Genomic DNA, 18,148 nt, shown 5'->3' with positions numbered 1-18,148 from the left:
CAGCCGTCTCCTCCAGCTCGTCTGAGGGGACAGTGAGGTGATCACAAGGCAGCCGAGAGATCTAATCTCTCAGCGTGTCCTGGGTCCGCAACAGAGACACCTCACCCCCCCCCATCCCCATTAGGACATGTCTGGAATACCTCACCTGGGTGGTGCCTCGGAGGATTCTCGAACCACCTCATCTGGCTGCTGGCAGCTCTACTCTTCCTCTCCTGAACGAGCTCCTCATCTAGTCTCTAAGGTAGATGAGAGGGAAATCCACAGCTTTGTGTAGAAAGCACTTAAAGCTTCAAGTTCCCAGTTAAGAGTCCAAAAAGACCAGATTCAGTCCTTTCAAGTGACGGGAGCTAAAACAGAGGCTTTCAGACGGAGCATGAGAAAAGAGGCCAGAGCGGCATATGTTGAAGAAAGCTGATCAAGCAAAATAATAAGCAGGATATTTAAATATGTCAGCATGTCCCAGCAGGTGGCAGCAGATCTTTGCTCTGCCTGAAGAAAATGTTTTGACGAGTTGGGAGTCTGCTCCCGTCTGTGGACGGATCTTAAAACCACTGAAATGTGACCTTTGTTACGATCTCAGACTGAGGCTCCGAGCGCAGGAGGGACATGTGGAATGAAGGGTTGGAGCCCCCTGGTGGTTGAAAGCTGCTGCTCACATCATCCTGAAACTTGAATCTGTGCTGCTGTTAGAAAGAGAAAAAGCAGAGTCATGAGTGGGGGAGAATAAGTGGAGCTCAGACTCTGGTGTTGGTAAAGGGGAAAAATTTAAAATATCCTGCTGGAATTTTTCTCCAAAGTTTTCCTTTTGCTTCAAATTTCAGCCTCAGAAAACAGAGAAAATGAGAACCAGACCGCAGGGAGAGGAGAGAGGGAGGAGGGGAGCTGCTCTGGGATCAGATGTCTGGACGGAGGAGGAGGAGGAGGAGTTGTGGTGTCGGTCTGCAGCTCAGATCAGACTTTCACACAAAAGCCTGGAGCTGCTGAGAGACGGCCAACCGACAGCCAGTCTGTCTGTCTGTCTGTTTGGACAAACTGACGCTGAAGAGAAAGAGCGAAAAGTCTTCAGAGGGAGTCAAACCGAAGCAGCAGGAGGAGCAGAAATCAGAAAAAGCGGAGGCACTCGAGCAGGAGGAGAGCTGAGTCTGCACATTCTGCTCTAAAGCTCCTACAGACGTGTTTGATTTCAGGATTCTGGATCCTCAAAAGTTGTTCCTCAGCTTTATCTCGGAGGAGCTGGACTGACAGAAACCCTCAGTCAGCACACCCGGGGATGGTTTTTAATCTGAAAACCACATCAGCCAGATTCCTCTGATTGTTTCTGCGGATACGTGACGTGGAGATGGAGGCACGGAGACTGGTAACGTTTAGATTCCTGAAAGAGTGACAAAGAGGAAAAGATGGGAGCGAGAGGGGGAGGATGAAGGAGGGTGAGACATTTTTGACCTCCACATGGCTTCAGCCAGAGAGCGAACCACCAGAGAGTCGCAGCTGAAGTTCATTTTCCTGAATGGAGAAAAGAGTGAAGCAGATAACCGATGCCGAGTGCGCCTGTGTGGATTTCTCTGAGAGCAAAACTGACTCTGAACAAGCAGAAAGTGACTGATTCAAAAACAAACACCCATATTTTAAAATAAAAAGAAAAAAGAGAAGGAAAAATCTCATGAGAGTGGAGAATGAACTGAATAAACCCTGACCTGCGTACAGGTGTGCAGTGACGTACCTGTGCAGGCATGCAGCTGAACCGACCTCGCAGCACTCTGCTCAGCCTCCCTGCTCCTCCTGCTCCCTCCTTCTCCAGTCAGTTCAGCACCATGAGGTTCTCCTACCACCTCAACACGCCGCCACATGGCAGCCGCAGCGCCACCTGCAGGACAGGTGAGTGCGCTGCAGCTTTTGTGTATTTGTTTAAAGGCACTTACTGTAAATGTATGTGTTTTTAAAATGTTTGAAAGTTTCCAGATTTAACCACAGCTCTGTCTGCGTGTTGTGTTATTGAGCAATGAACTGAAGTTAAACTAGGGCTGGGCTGTACTTTCATGTAATGCCAGACTGTACCTCAAGATGGTGCAGCGATTCACCGTAACCTTTACAGGTGAGTCATTATAAACATTGTGTAAAGTGGCAGCGTGGGAAATGCCAAAGCCTCTTAAGGAAATGGAGGAAAAAGTAAAAAGAAATGTCAAAAGATTAGAAGGGGAAAAAAAACAACACATCTGTAAACACATCTGGTAAAATGCTGCCCCCTGGAGCTTAATCTTATTTGACACATTCTGCAGAGGGTAATTACAAAAAGTGCCTTTAACTCAGCAGAAATTGCACATTTTTTATAGGGATGGTGTCGGCAGCTGGTTCTGAGAAGATAAAATATCTGGAATTTTTAAAGTGCTGTGCAGAAGTCTCGAGTCAGCCTCATTTCTTCACATTTTGCTTCCAGTGAGCCAAAATTTCTTCCTTGTAATTTTAAAAAAAGTGGTTCTGGGCAGTCCTTCTCCAGGCTTTCTGAAAGTCTTTAAAACTTTTTCTTTTGGGCTTTTTCAATTATTTGCAGTCGGATCCTTGTACCTGACCAGTTTCAGAGGCTGTTTGTTTGTGGAACCACTTAACACTGACCTGTGACTCAGTCAAGCATAAAAAGTCACCAACTCAATGGACGAACCAGTGATGTGTCTACATATCAGCATTGTTGGGGTCATTACTCAATGCATTACACATTACTTATTACTTTTCTTAAAAGTAATGCAGTACTTTAATTACTCACTGGGGAAAGTAATTTGTTACATTACTTTCCAGTTTCTCCATAAAATGACCTGAATTGTGTCATAATCAGCACTTAACAATATAAACCTTTGGCTGCAGTCACATGTCCTAATAAGGACACACATAAGAGCTTCCTCTTAGTATTTAGGTATGAACACAAATCAAAGATGAAAACCTTCACAAAGAAACTTAGATGAGATCGCCATGGTGATTCTCCTGTAGAAACATTAACAGGTACAAACGGAGTCTGCAGACTGACTCCTCATCAGTTTGTTACCTGTTGAAGTTCAGGGTCTGGCTGTCGGGCGGCGGTCGGCATTCAGCTTTATCATCAGTCTGAGATCTTGGATAGCTTTGTGTTAGCATGCTTTTCTTGCTGGCAAAGAGTTGAAGGTTTTTTAGGAGTTTAATGAGTCGTTTCTATCCTGGAGGCAGTATGAATTTCATTATCATTGTGAGTAACATCCATATCGCTGCTCCTCAAAAGCGGCTCCAACATTTTCCTCCTCCCTGCACATGAACTGAAATCAGCTCAAGAAGAAAAAACATTTTTTTCCATCTTCTTGACATGCAGGTAACTGAAGAACCTTTGTAACGCAAGTAACGACATAATTGTAACTGAATTCAGTACATTAATGCCTGACTTTGTGACACATTACACCAAATTCTGCAAAATTTTAAAATATCTTTCTCTGCCACAGTTTGTTTGCATTTCTGTAGTTACATTTATTAACCCCCCCCCCCCCCCCCCCCCCCCCCCCACCCCCCAAAGATAACACGTCTGAGAGGCACAAAATAATATTTTTGCACCAACAAGGTGATTCACAAAGCGCCAAGAAGAAGGAACATGGGGTCTAAATTACCACGGCGTCCTTAGTGTTTGGTGGGGCTTCTGCTCCTGAGACGACCATATTAGGTATATGTCATCTCTGTGACATCACACAGGTCTGCTGTCAGAAGCCTGAGTGTTTGTCTCTTTGTCACTTAAACTTGAGCCATGGCTGTAGAGACTCACTGAAGGGTCACTGAAAGCAGGATGAGTTTATTTAACCTTCATAGCTGCTGCCCGCAGTGAAAGTTACAGTCATGGTGGTGATTGGTGCGATGCTGCGGCTGGTCTCTGCAGCTCCATGTCCCGCCTCTACTTTCATTTTTCTGCTTGTCTGTTTAAACAAACAGAAACATAAAAGCTCAATCTAATCCCTGAGCAGTAAAAGTATGACAGTTTGCTTTTATTTTTAAACATAAAGCAGCACACTCTGAAAACCGTCACAATTAAATATTCATCACATGTTGTAGATCATCCATTCATCCATCTATTTTCTGCCATTTATCCGGGTACGGGGCAGCAGTCTAATGGGGATGCCCAGACTTCCCTCACCCCTGCCACCTCTTCCAGCTCATCCGGTGGGACACAGAGTTATTCCCAAACCAGCAGAGAGACATAATCTCTCCAGCATGTCCTGGGTCTGCCCCGGCCTCCATGTGGGAGGCGTCCAGGAACTAGCTTATATTTTGTGCAGTTATACTGTCCTGCAGCTGGTGCAACATTTATAGTTCAGTATTTTTATTTTATACTTCTTATCTGTTATTTCTTTGTCATGCACCATGTGAAGTTTTTCGGATAGTCTCGCAACAACAATATTCTGGGTTAGGGTTAGGCATTAAACCCACGTGGTAGTTTAGAAAAATATCATGTTTTGGGTTAAAGTACGACTGTTGCTACTTCTTTTTAAAAGCTTCAATTTCCTCCCAGTTTTGTCTGGACACAATACGTTCTGCAGACACATTTGTGCAGTAAAGCAGGTCAGGAATAGCAGGGAATTTTGAGTAAGTAAAGACTTCAGCAGAGTTGCCACACTATGCAAAGCGATCCATATCCAGTGGGCCGATCTGCACTCTCTGGCAGGTCGGTTCTGGTGCCCAGACCGCATGTTTGACACCCCCTCTCTCAGGCTGTGTTTGCTTTGCTGCCTCGTTATCTGGGAGCTGATTTGATTGTATTATTGATTGTTTGCTTTATGAAACTTGCCCACGAACAACCGACCAAAGCAGCATGTGGTTCATGCTCAGGTCTTTGGGATTCCAGAGGTTTGTGGCTGAAGGTCAGAGAGACATAGTTCATTACATTAGACTCAATCTAATTAAACGTGACGCTCCTCTCTCTCGCTCTTTCTCTGGTGAAGCTGAGGTCAGACAGGTCACATGACACCTCCACGTTTAGCTTCAGTGGTTGAAAGCTGTCATGTGGTGCTGTTTGTAGAATAATTGAATCAGGGGAACAGAACCACAGCAGCTCAGCGTGTAAACTGTTTTCTGTATTGCTCTGAGGACACGGGGTCCAGTCCTTAATCTGGGCCTCTCCTGAGAGTTCAGGCCTGACTTTGGGGTGTTAGAGCCAGGTTCAGGCTTAGTGGGATGACTGAGAGTCCTCACAAAGATGGGAAGTATCCTAAGGTTCCCACAGGTCCAGATCTGGTCTGATGAACCCCGTTTAGGGTCCCAGAGTTGCTGCAGTAGCTGTTGCAGAGCTAATGCGGAACTCATCGCTAAAGTAATGACTCATTCTGCTGTCAGACGATCATGAGAGATTTTCCCAGCAGTGGTGACGGGATGCAGCAGCTGCACTCTGAGGGAATACTTCATGTTTAGAGCGCAACATCGGCAGAAACTTGCATGAATCAAACAAACCTGCTGTTGCAATCTGGAGTTGTGGCTGCGCTTTTATTTTCCTAAATAAACTTACGTGTGTCACTGCAAACATGGTTGAAACAGCAGTGTTATGTCTGTGAAAGGTGGTCGCAGCGTGGTGGCGAAATCTGAACCGTGGATGATGTTGACGTTTTCACGTAGAAGGTCAAATCATCTCTTACTAAGTGAGAAATCTCTATCAGATCATTGGTTACAGTGTACACAGACGAGTCATTTACATTGATGTACATGTAAATAATAATTCGTTGCGTGGACTGTGACAACTATCACCTTCCTTTGATGTCATGAAAACCATGAAAGAGTTCTCAAACACAAAGTTTTTGTTTCTGGAAATGTTTCTACAGACAAACACATCCAAGAAGTATGTCAAGCGGATACTGTCTCTAAGTTTTTAATGAAATTATTTTAACCATGTATCTAATAAAGACCACCAGCTGATGGTTATTTAATGTTGAAATGCATGCTGGGTATGAGGCAGCAATAAGATGGCTAGGTCCCAGCAGAACTTTCAAGAAGAGGACGGGAAGCAGTGATGGACCTCCTGATGGTGATACTGTGAGACAGTTAAAATACTTGGAGCTGTAATCAGTGAGGAAATCACTGGAACAGCTGAAGATGACATGGAAAGATTACACGATTTCAGCAAAGTGTCATCTCCATCTCATCTTATCCCTTCAAACTCTGGACCTGCTCATCACAACTTCCTGTATGATCATTCACATCTCAAACGCATCACAAACCAGAAGCAGTCTGAGAGCGCAAACCTCCGCCAGTGCAGCTAACGCCAGTATATACTTTTAATGGAATAGGGTTATATTTTTTTAAATGTAATCTAACCCAGCGGTCCCCAACCTTTTTTGTGCCACGGAATATGTCAGACAATATTTTCACAGACCGGCCTTAAAGATGTTGCGGATAAATACAACAAAATAAAACCAGTACAGGTACCAAAAAAACAGAAGATTTATTCATAACACACGGGAAAAGACCCAGGGAAACGGAGTTAACGATAAAAACGATAAAAAAAAATCATGATAAAAACCCTGAAAACCATAAATTTCACACCGGAGCCTCAACTCTTGCGGCCCGGTACCAAACGACTAACAGACCGGTACCGGTCCGTGGCCCGGGGTTTGGGGACCGCTGACCTAAGCAGTTTGGAGTGCAGTTATTTTTAAAAAAGTGCAAAGTATCGGATTTTATTTGCCCTGTTTAAACCCATTTTAATCCTGTAATGCAAACTGTATTATATTTGATATCAGCTTTAGGGAGTTTTTCAGATCTCTGCGTTATCAATGTGATTTATTTATTTATTTATTTTTTACTAAAAAAACCTGAAAAACTGCGCCAAAATACCAAAGATTCAAATGAAGTCTCATTTCTGCAAATGTAATTATTTTTCCAGTGTTCAGAGTGTTAATTAAACTCTCCAGTTTTATATTTTTCTGGCAGTTATTTAATGGTTCAGGCTCTACAGGTTAAAAATTCATAGTTTTGAGTTTAATTTTTTTTTTTTTCATTTATGTGGGTATATGTGGGTATAGTACGCGTGTAGTAAGAAATATCATGTTTAAAGAGTTTGTGATCACGTTTTGTTTAGTTTTCTAAAAAAAAAAAAAGGGGGGGGGGGGGGGGGGGAAGAAAGAAACCGTTTTAATAAATAACTCACAGCATTTTTATCACTTTGATGTTTGGATCAGTCTGTTGACCTTGACAGAGAGATCAGAGGTCAAATATGATGTGATACTTTAAATCTTCACTCAGTACTGTCTAATGATTGTTGGGGTTTTCTCTGTATGTGTTATTGTAGGGTTTACCTTACACTATAAAGTGCCTTGAGGTGACTGTTGTTGTGATTTGGCGCTGTATAAATAAATAAAATTGAATTGAATTGAAATTAAATGTTCACAATACAAAACCAACTTTTAACAATCATAGTTTCTAAGTTTTATGACATGACCATGAAGCTGAGCTCGAAGACTTTGGTGTATGTGTATTTAATGGACTGATAACGTGACCCCGCTCTGCAGTCCACCAAAGTTGTTGTTTTTGTTTGTTTTTTTTGTGGTGGTGTTGTAGTGTTGTATACCTGTTCACTATTATTATGTTTTAATTGCCGTGCAGCTTTCCTGCTCTTCCAGCGCTTTAGGCTTCGGCTCATTGGGTTAGGTTTGGTTTTTGATTCCTGATTTTACTTCTTTACCATTTTATTCATTTTGAGCTTCAGTTGTTGGATTTTAGATTTATTCATTATTCAGGAGTTATTTACTGTTCTACTGTTCTGAAGTTTTTATCAAGCTTCAGTTCTAGTTTATGCTTGTTGCTGTTTAGAGCTGCCTCTAGCCTACTTTTCAGGGTTAGTTTGTGTCTGATTACCTGATTGTCTTCTCCTGTTGTTACCCAACACTTCTTCTTGTATTCATAGTCCTTCTTTTTCTCTTGTCAAAGCTTCTGTTTATGTCCAGTCCTCTGTATTCCTGAGTTTTATGTTTATTCTCTGGGTCATTTCGGGGGTTTTGGGGGGCGATTAAAACCTGTAACTTGTGCGTCGTCTGAGAATATTCAAGGCTTTTAGTTCAGACTGAGCAGGCTGCCATCTTTGCTCACACATCACATACGTCAGGCCTGATCTGCCAGTCACAGCAAAGAAATGAGCTTCAAAAGGAGAACAAAGTGTTTGTTCATGTGTCTCTGAGGTTCATGTGACCACTCCTGTTCATTAGTCAAAGTGTTGAAGTTTGGTGTGAGCGAGCGAGACGGGAAACCACAGACAACGTGGCAGAGAAAGAGAGGCTGAGGGTCGCTATCCCCCCCCCCTCTCTTTTCTGTATAGTTGGATTCAGATAAGCATGAAAAAGGGAGCGAAGAAAACAGAGGAGGTCAGAGTGTAGCTGATCTGGTGCTTTTTCTGTGAAAGGTCTGTCAAAAAACAAACTTCTGTTCCTCAAACATTTGTAAATGTGGGATTTATAATTCATGAAAAAAGAAAAGTTACTATTTTTACCGTCTGTGATGGTTGTGTCTCAGACCACAAACGCACGTACGTTCCAATGACGCTGCCATCTAGTGGCTCAAATAATGATGATAGGAGTAAAGTTAAAATGCTTGTCTGCAATGTTTTAGGGCCTTTTTAATACCAGGAACCAGCACAGGAACCAGCAGGACCATCAAGGTACAAATGAAGTCTGGTCTTCTATATAAAGTCTAAAATGTTTGTCTGCATGGGTCTGAGTTTCCTTATTAGTGCACACATTTTCCTCTCAAGGTTTTTTTAATTATTGTTTTTAAACAGTCTCTAATTTTAGCGTGGGAAGCAGTGTATGCCTCGTTTAGGCCTTCCTTACTTTGTGCCTTCGCTGTGGTTGTGAATGAGGCCCCTGCAGCTGATTTCCTCCATCAGCACGAGGATCAGTGGCGGCTGGAGAAGAGAAGCAGCTGATGTTACCTGCAGGCTTTAACGTGGACAGGAATAGTTCCTCCAGATATGAGCCTTTACCACAGCAGACAGTGTTAGTGTCAGTATTACAGCTTGTGTGTGTTTAACATAGCTTAGTGCAAAGACTGGGAGCAGGAAGAAACTCCTAGCTTGGTTCTGTCCACTTCCTGCAGCATCACTGAACTGATACTGACACTGAAGACTGTGGTTCAAGGGGGAGTTACTGCATGTGCTGGAACTATTTCTTGTTTAATGGCGGATGGATACACGGAAGCTGGACCTGAATCAGCTGAATGGGAAAAGCTTGTTATATACACAGACAGATGAACATGTGTCGGTATCTGTCACATGCATGCTAGTAAGTGAAGACAGAGCAGTGATCTCAGTGTCCCTCTGCAGCTTCACTGCAGACAGTTCAAATGTTAAGCACACCCCCCCTCTGACATGCCTCACAACAGGACGTGTGCAGGCAGATATGAGCAGATATGAATGAAGAGCTGAAGGTTAAAAATACATCAAGTTCTGTGGGTGAATGGGAATGATAAACCAGTGTGTGTGTGTGTGTGTCGGTACAAGTAACTTTGCAGGGACCTACAGTCAGGTCCATAAATATTGGGACATCGACACAATTCTAACATTTTTGGCTCTATACACCACCACAATGGATTCCAAATGAAACGAACAAGACATGCTTTAACTGCAGACTGTCAGCTTTTATTTGAGGGTATTTACATCCAAATCAGGTGAACGGTGTAGGAATTACAACAGTTTGCAAATGTGCCTCCCACTTCTTAAGGGACCAAAAGTAATGGGACAGAATAAGAACCATAAATCAAACATTCATTTTTTAATACTTGGTTGCAAATCCTTTACAGTCAATCACAGCCTGAAGTCTGGAACACATAGACATCACCAGACGCCGGGTTTCATCCCTGGTGATGCTCTGCCAGGCCTCTACTGCAACAGTCTTCAGTTCCTGCTTGTTCTTGGGGCATTTTCCCTTCAGTTTTGTCTTCAGCAAGTGAAATACATGCTCAATCGGATTCAGGTCAGTTGATTGACTTGGTCATTGCAAAACAGTCCACTTCTTTCCCTTCAAAAACTCTTTGGTTGCTTTTGCAGTATGCTTTGGGTTGTTGTCCACCTGCACTGTGAAGCGCCGTCCAATGAGTTTTGAAGCATTTGTCTGAATATGAGCAGATAATATTGCCCGAAACACTTCAGAATTCATTGTGCTGCTTTTGTCAGCAGTCACATCATCAATAAATACAAGAGAACCAGTTCCACTGGCAGCCATACATGCCCACGCCATGACACTTCCACCACAATGCTTCACTGATGAGGTGGTATGCTTAGGATCATGAGCAGTTCCTTTCCTTCTCCATACTCTTCTCTTCCCATCACTCTGGTACAAGTTGATGTTGGTCTCATCTGTCCATAGGATGTTGTTCCAGAACTGCGACGGCTTTTTCAGATGTCGTTTGGCAAACTCTAATCTGGCCTGCCTGTTTTTGGGGCTCACCAAAGGTTTACATCTTGTGGTGAACCCTCTGTATTCACACTGGTGGAGTCTTCTCTTGATTGTTGACTCTGACGCACATACACCTGCCTCCTAGAGAGTGTTCTTGATCTGGCCAACTGTTGTGAAGGGTGTTTTCTTCACCAGGGAAAGGATTCTTTGGTCATCCACCACAGTTGTGTCCCGTGGTCTTCCTAGTTTTTTAGTGTTGCTGAGCTCACCAGTGCGTTCCTTCTTTTTGGGAATGTTCTAAACAGTTGTTTTGGCCACGCCTGATGTTTTTGCTCTCTCTCTGATGGGTTTGTTTTGTTTTTTCAGCCTAATGATGGCTTGCTTCACTGGTAGTGACAGCTCTTTGGATCTCATCCTGGCAGTTGACAGCAACAGGTTCAAAAAGCAAACAGCACACTTGAAATGAACTCTGGACCTTTTATTTGTTCATTGTAATTGGGGTAATGAGGGAATAACACACACCTGGCCATGGAACAGCTGAGAAGCCAATTGTCCCATTACTTTTGGTCCCTTAAGAAGTGTGAGGCACATATACAAACTGTCATAATTCCTATACTGTTCACCTGATTTGGATGTAAATACCCTCAAATAAAAGCTGACAGTCTGCAGTTAAAGCATGTCTTGTTCGTTTCATTTGGAATCCATTGTGGTGGTGTATAGAGCCAAAAATGTTAGAATTGTGTCGATGTCCCAATATTTATGGACCTGACTGTATGTTAAGCTGATACCTTGTGGGGGACACAGAGTCTAACCTTCACTCTGGGACGCTGTCTGAGGCTCTACACCTGGATTCAGGGTGGAAAACAGAACCAGGTTCATGGTCAGTTTCCTGGAAATGCATCATGACACTGCAAGTCCTCACACAGTTAAAACGAACGTTTTTATGAACCAACAAGAGTTGGTTAATGAAATACTGAAAGCTGCAGGTAGAACTGAGATTGATACGACAGTTTCTACTTTCTTTTGGGTTTTTCTGTTGGTTTTTTTTTTTTAGTGTTGCCTACAACTGTTTCTCCTGAAAAGAAAAAGAAAGTGATTCTTTTGTCTGCTGCAAGCATGTGGGTGCTTTAAAGTACAAGGACACCCAGTTAGCATTAGAAACTCTACATGTATAAGACAAGAGTCCAAGTATATCTCCTTCAGATCCTTAGTTGTCACAGTACATGAAAATTATGTGATGTTTTGTAGTAGATTTAGTGACTAAGACTCCTGGATCATTCAAATGTTAATAAAGCCACTTTCTTTCTTTAACACATATTGTGCAAAACCATGTACAGCATAAAACATGGGCGTAACTTCCACGCTGAAAAAACCAAGCCAGTGCAGAAGTGCCTTACATCGTGATTCTGTCTGAAAGCCACCAGACGACGACGGCTGTCCTTGCACAAAGACCTCTGGCTTTATAGAAGTCTAGTGGAAAACAACTTTTAATTTTGACCTCTGTAAACACTTTCATGTTGAGTTTATGGGTTCAGTGACACATTTTGGGTCTCATTCAATAAATAAATATTGGTTATGCTAGGTTTCAGAATCGGGGATTATCTGTGGAATTACATGAAACTGCACAAGTTGTTAGCCAGTTTTTGCATACTCAGAGTGAACTAGACAAGTATTGCCCACAATTTTCAAGCAATGACATTACATGCCTTTAATCAAGTGAAATTTTAAGTGAAGCCAACTTCTAATTTTTTTACAGTGTACTGTTAACCTCATCAGTTATTTTTGCCTCTGCATGATTCTTCTGTTCCTCCACTTTAATGATTTTGTCAGATTTTAACTTTTCTGCTGATCACACACAGTTTGACGTGCAGAAACAAACTGTTCAGTTAAACAGAGAAAAAGGGACTTACTATTGTTTCTACAATTTCTATCAGTGTGGAAAACATTTTATGGTCTTTATTCAGTTTTACTTTTGTCTACTTTTAGTTCTGTGGTTGTTTTTTCCCCCCTCTGGCTTCTCAAGTTTCTACTTCATGCTTGTGCAGCTGGAACGTCCTCTGCTCTTTATTCTTTCATCTGCTCGTATTCTGGCTTTGGTATTTCTATTGTTTCTATTGATTTTTGTCATTTTTTATTTTTACTTTGAACTTTTTTTGTTGACACTGTTTCTATTTGTACTGTAACTTGTGCTGTTATTTTTGCTGTTGTTTCTAATCTTTCTACATTTACTTCTCCTGTTTTTATTGATTGTTACTTTTTTCTGCTGTTGTTTACATTGTTTCTACTTATATTTCCTGCTGTTTATCTTTCTTGCGCTGTTGTTTCTAATGTTTCTACTTATGTCTGATTGTGCTGTTTCTATTATTTCTACTTATATTTTATACTGTTTCTACTTATTGTTTTGTAATTTCTGCTTTTTATTTGTACTGTTTCTGTTTATTGTAATCTAGTATTTCTAAATATATCAGCCTCGTGTTAAATCTAGTAATTTTGCTGTCATTTCATTTGATTTAGTATTTCTACTTTTATTTATGTTATCTGTCACTATTTGCTGTTATTTCTGTTTTTTCTGCTATTTCTACTTTTTCTGTTGGCGATATTATTCCCGCTTTCTAGTATCTCTACTCTTAATTATACAATTTTTATTGACTGCACTGTTATTTCAAGTGTTTCTACTTTTAGAAACTGTAGTGGTTCATGCTAGTTCACATCCGCCATCGACCAGTGTTACATATACCCCCCCTCACTTCCTGTCTGGCTCTTTACTTTCAGCTGTTTTATAAAAGCACCCCCCCCTTGCCCCCACCATCCCAAAGAAAATAGAAATAAATAAGTGTGTCAGCTGTTCCATTGCTTGAGCTTTAAAGCAGCTGAATGCTCTCTGTCCATTCATCCGTCCTTGGGGGCATGGATGAGGGAACTGGAGTCTCTGTAGGTCACCGGGTCGTCCACTGCTGCTGCGGGGGAGGGGAGGTGTGTTAGTGTGTGAGGTCAGAGGTCAGTGTGTAGTTTTATCTCCTCACTTGCCAGAAAATAACAGGGTGTGTTTGATATTTTTTTTCTCCTCTCTGATGTGTGTTTGGGTGCATTTGTCTTTCAGCCTCCACAGACGGGTGGAGATTAACTGTCTCAAGGCACATTAACCTGAGGGTGTGTTTGATTTGTTACTCTAGAGCCGTGACTCTCCTCCTCTGTCCTCCTCAATAAGTGGGGTGTGTTTGTTTTACGTAACACCGATGTGGGTGTGCTGTTTTAAGCTTAGTCCCAGAAGACCCGGGGGGTACATCCTTTTCGATCAGCCTGTTTGTCTGTCCGTGTGTCAGCAGCTTAATAACAGGGGTGTGTTTGTTTTTGTTTATCATCCAGTGACCTCGCTGTGGGGTTGAGTTAGATCAACTCTTTGTTGGTCAGGATTACTTGTTTTATTAAGCAAAAACAGACAGAGGAACAGGATGGATGAATTTACTTCAAAAACATGCTAATTTCATGTGTAAGACGTGTTTATTGGATTTCAGTAGAAGCGGGGAGCTTGTTTTCTCCTCTCTGCAGCCCTTGTGGGTGCATACACTGAGTTGAGCTCTCAGTGATTCATTTCCTGTCCTCCCCCTCCTTCTTAAAGACAAACTTGGATAAAAAAAAATCAAAAACAGAAACAACCTACACTTTTTAGTTAAACTAGTTATGTTCAAAGTTTATGAGATGACAGCAGACTTAAATTTGCTGTCGTTTGGAGGCAGATGCGTTTCCCAGGTGTTCTACCGAATCAGATTACAGATCATTTGTTTATGTATCCAATCAGCTGATCTGTACTTGTGCTTGCAAAGCTACATATCTTACATCGTACCTCGGCATAAAGGGATGCACATACATAAAGAGACTTGCAGTCACATAGAAACCACTGTTTCCATTGGTTACTACGTGAAGGGGTGTGTCTTAACACAAACCACACCTTTTTGCCACCTAAACCTAAAAAAGTGTTGTTTTTTTTCTGTAAGTAAAAGTAAAAAGCAAATACATGATGAAAGCAAAGTGCAACACACACAAGACATTGATGTTTTTGTGTTTTTAAAACTACTCCTACCAATCCATCCAGCATCTTAATGTGCACTTTGTAGGTCTGCGAATCAGGACTTTTACCCTTCAGTGAATAATATTGACACAACGGTGTTGGTGCTACATCAGAGCACCACCACCAAAGGACACCTGGGCACATAAGGGTTAGGTGCAGGTATTTGTATTATGGACCAGGATGAGAATGCATTGGCAAATGAGGAGAGTCCACTACAACACAACATCTCTGGAAGCTCTTGAAAAATGTTAAGCTAGCTGCTGTTGATCTAAATCAGTGGTTCCCAAACTTTTTTTGCTGGGCCCCCCTTGTTTTACAAGAAAAATGTTCGCGCCCCCCCACCCCCGCGCACGCACACCCTCCAACCACACACCCATATTTTGCTCCATTCTGATTTATTTCACACCTCAATCATTTATTAAACAATTAAGCAAATACAAGTAATCTGCGATAAATTACAGGCAGCAATGAAATAAATTACTAACTCTTTTACGCTACGTCCGCACCTACACGGGTATTTTTGAAAACGCAGCTGTTTCGTCAGCACGTAAACGGCGTTTCGAATCACCGAAGACGGAGATTTTTTAAAACTCCTTTTTAGCGTTTACGTGTGGACGAGGAATACAGATTTCGTCACGCAACGTCAAAGGTATGTGCCTCTTTTCACTTCACGTTATTGTTTACATGAGATGAATTGCAGAATGGCAGATAGAGACGAAATACTGTTAATCTGACTGTCTGCAGGTTTTACACACAGTTACTGTCCCTCCATTTACAAAGGCAGAGGCGTCACGGTGTGATTATTTTAAGTGTAGTTGTTTTTTTCCTGTGTAATAATATTCAACATTGCTATCAATTTTTCAAAAAATGCCTCTCTGTGCAAAATGGGTTTAAAAACATAAACAGCTGTGGGATACTGTTTGTCCGTGATTTGAACCGGAGGAACAAATCGTGGCAGGATCAGCCTGATGTTATTTGTATCCCACTGTAACTTTACTGTATAAAGAGCTAACATCTCCAACATGTCAGGAGTAGTTAGTCATTACAACAAGTGTTTGTGAACTAAAAATCAAGAATGTAGGATACTGTTTGTCCGTGATTTGAACAGCCCAGCGCTGCTCCCGATGCAGGGAAAAGCAATTCTGCAGGGGAGACCTACCTTGGCACTTGTGCAGGTGAAGCCAAAGGGAAGATATGCTTCACCATATTTTCTAGTCTTTGGCTTAGAATGAAGTTGGTTTGGAAACATATTCAGCGATGCTTCATGTCCTGCTTTGCGTTTCTGTGGGTGCACCGTGCTAGCAGTGTCCAAGCGGGGTTTTTTTGGTTTTTTTTCCCCTTTTCATCCCGTGCCCCCCTTGCCATGGCTCTGCGCCCCCCCCCCCTCCCCCTTAGGGGGCGGGCCCCACACTTTGGGAAGGTCTGATCTAAATTATTAAAACTTTAGCATCTTGTTGTAATGCAAAGATAAAGTTTAGAGGTGCTCTGAAAGTCTCTGGTGTCTCTCCAGACAGTGAAACTACATGTGGTGGAAATGCTGTTATTAATAAAAAATGTAAACACAAATTGATTTATGCAGTGAAAATGCCTCCATAAAACAAAATGTAACATTTAAGGGTGAAATTATGTGACTTCCTCAGAATTCTTAAACACTGATGACATACTGGTCCATTAAATTAAAGTTAAGAAGATGAATGTTCTATGTTAAATGTATGGGAAAAAAAATCTGATTTCTTTTGTAAACCAAAGTATCAAATTGGATCCCACTCACAGATTAATTTGAACTCTCAGAAAAAGAAAAATAATTAATTTGTGATCATGTAAAATTGTGTGTGGAAAATTTTATTTAGCCAAACATAAGTTTTACTGTTTTCTTTCTTTCCCACAAAATGTTGAGTTTTCTCAGTTTTCTTTTTTTACACTGCAGTTAGACCCTGCAGGACCGTCTTCCCCTAAGCATGAACTCTGCTGATTTTCCGCCTGAGTATTTCCAGGTGTTTTTCTCAACAGATGTTTAAAAGCCACATAAATGCTTTAGTGTCTCCAGGGGAAGCAGTGTGACTAAAGACTAAATGTTTGTGTCGTTTAGATCTGAAGGCTATAAATTTGAAAAGTTAAACTGTTTGTTTTTGTTTTTTTAAAGCACATTTTATATTTCTGCTTATGAATTAATAATTATGTATCTGCTTCACGTGTGCTACCAAAATATTAAATAATAATATAATATATTCATCTTTGTGAAGTTTAAATAATTAAACTTCACATAGCTGAATTGTGTAAATTAGAAATGATAAAGAACCTAAACTTGAACCCTGAGGTGTTCCAGATTTTACACACTGCTGTCTGTATGCAGCCATGATTAATTTAAATAATTTTTAGTTCTTTTTTACAGTAATATTTTATTTTTTATGTATATATGATATCAAAAATAAAATGAAAATATAAATAACACATTTTTAAAGAAACCACTCCTCCCAACCTGAACTTGTGAAAATAGATTCCTCAACAAGTCCTCCCCAGAAAAGATATACAAGCAAAATATCCAAATTCAATATAAATACACAAGATTTTTTTTGTTACAATTTGGAAAAGATACAAAAAAAAAGAAGAAATCACTGTGTGATTTTGTTCCATATAGCCTGTTCTGAAACTTCTATACTTGATGATAAATCTGTGATCTGTATTTAAAGAAGTTAATGAAGTAAAATCTACAAAGAGCTACGGGGATACAAGGTTCAACAGACCAGTAAATCTGAGAAATCTGTCAAAACTGAGAGTTAAAACATCGAAAACTGTCCACTGTAAGTTTGCTTTGGGTTTTATTTTATATTCACTGGGTTTTTTCTTCTGGTTTTCTTTCTATTTTTAAACCAGACTTTGAACCAACTGGCATTCAGACCACAAACAGCATAACAGACATTAACTTGTATGTGTTGAAAGAAACACAGCAGTATGGCTCTGTAGTCTCTGTCTTGGTTGAATTTCCACAATACCTGTTGTTGCATAGCCAAAGAGCTACGCACACGGTCACAAGACCAGAGTAGCCTCACTCCAAGGGTGTTAAATACTGGTGTTTTATCAAAACTACCAGAAGGTGTTTTTTGTGTTAGTGTGACGCAGCAAACTGACAAAAAACTAAAACAGACCTTTCAGCTTTTCATGTAGTTTTAAAACTGTGTTTTTTGGACGCCTGAAATGTGAATGTGCTCGTCTCCAAAGGACTTTTAATCAACAGAAGCTGATCCAATGTGCTATTAGCTACAAATAAAACAGACGTGACAGTCGACACAAGGTTGACATTTTTCATATTTTTTTAAATTCACATATATATATGAACAAAATATCGATTGGAGGACAAAATATTGACCCTATCGCACTAGTATCGATCCGATACCAACATCGGCGTTTGCCCCTGTAACTTGCACTGTTTCCTGTGAACTTCACATTAATCTGAGTCAGTTTGTCTGTAGCCTCCGCTCCATAAACCCACGTGATCAGGCCTCGCCTGTCAATCAGTCTGATGTATTTACACGTTTCACTACCACCACCATCACACCCCCATCTCCCCCTCTCTGTATCTTCTTAATTTGTTGTCATGGAAACCAACATGGAGGACTGAGAGCCCCCCCCCCCCCCCATATCTCACTAGCTCTCTCTCTCGCTCTCCCCCCTCCTCCCCTCGCTCTGCCGCCGCCCGCCGCTC

The 18,148-nt window shown here is 41.3% G+C and overlaps 1 protein-coding gene across 1 annotated transcript in view; it reads left to right on the top strand.

Annotated features, from left to right (window-relative positions):
* Positions 1–962: 962 nt before the first annotated feature.
* The window catches only part of fgd1 (FYVE, RhoGEF and PH domain containing 1), a 44,016-nt gene continuing 26,830 nt past the window's right edge, over positions 963–18,148 (top strand). Inside the window, exon 1 of the mRNA XM_063463253.1 lies at positions 963–1,875. Within this exon, the coding sequence (XP_063319323.1) occupies positions 1,731–1,875 (145 nt within the window). The 5' untranslated portion in view covers positions 963–1,730. The remainder of the gene's footprint in view (positions 1,876–18,148) is intronic.

Source organism: Pelmatolapia mariae, linkage group LG20 (genome assembly GCF_036321145.2).
Source record: "Pelmatolapia mariae isolate MD_Pm_ZW linkage group LG20, Pm_UMD_F_2, whole genome shotgun sequence".
Classification (NCBI taxonomy): Eukaryota; Metazoa; Chordata; class Actinopteri; order Cichliformes; family Cichlidae; genus Pelmatolapia; species Pelmatolapia mariae.
Note: the sequence above shows the minus strand (reverse complement) of the source record. Positions and strands in the feature narration are given on the sequence as shown.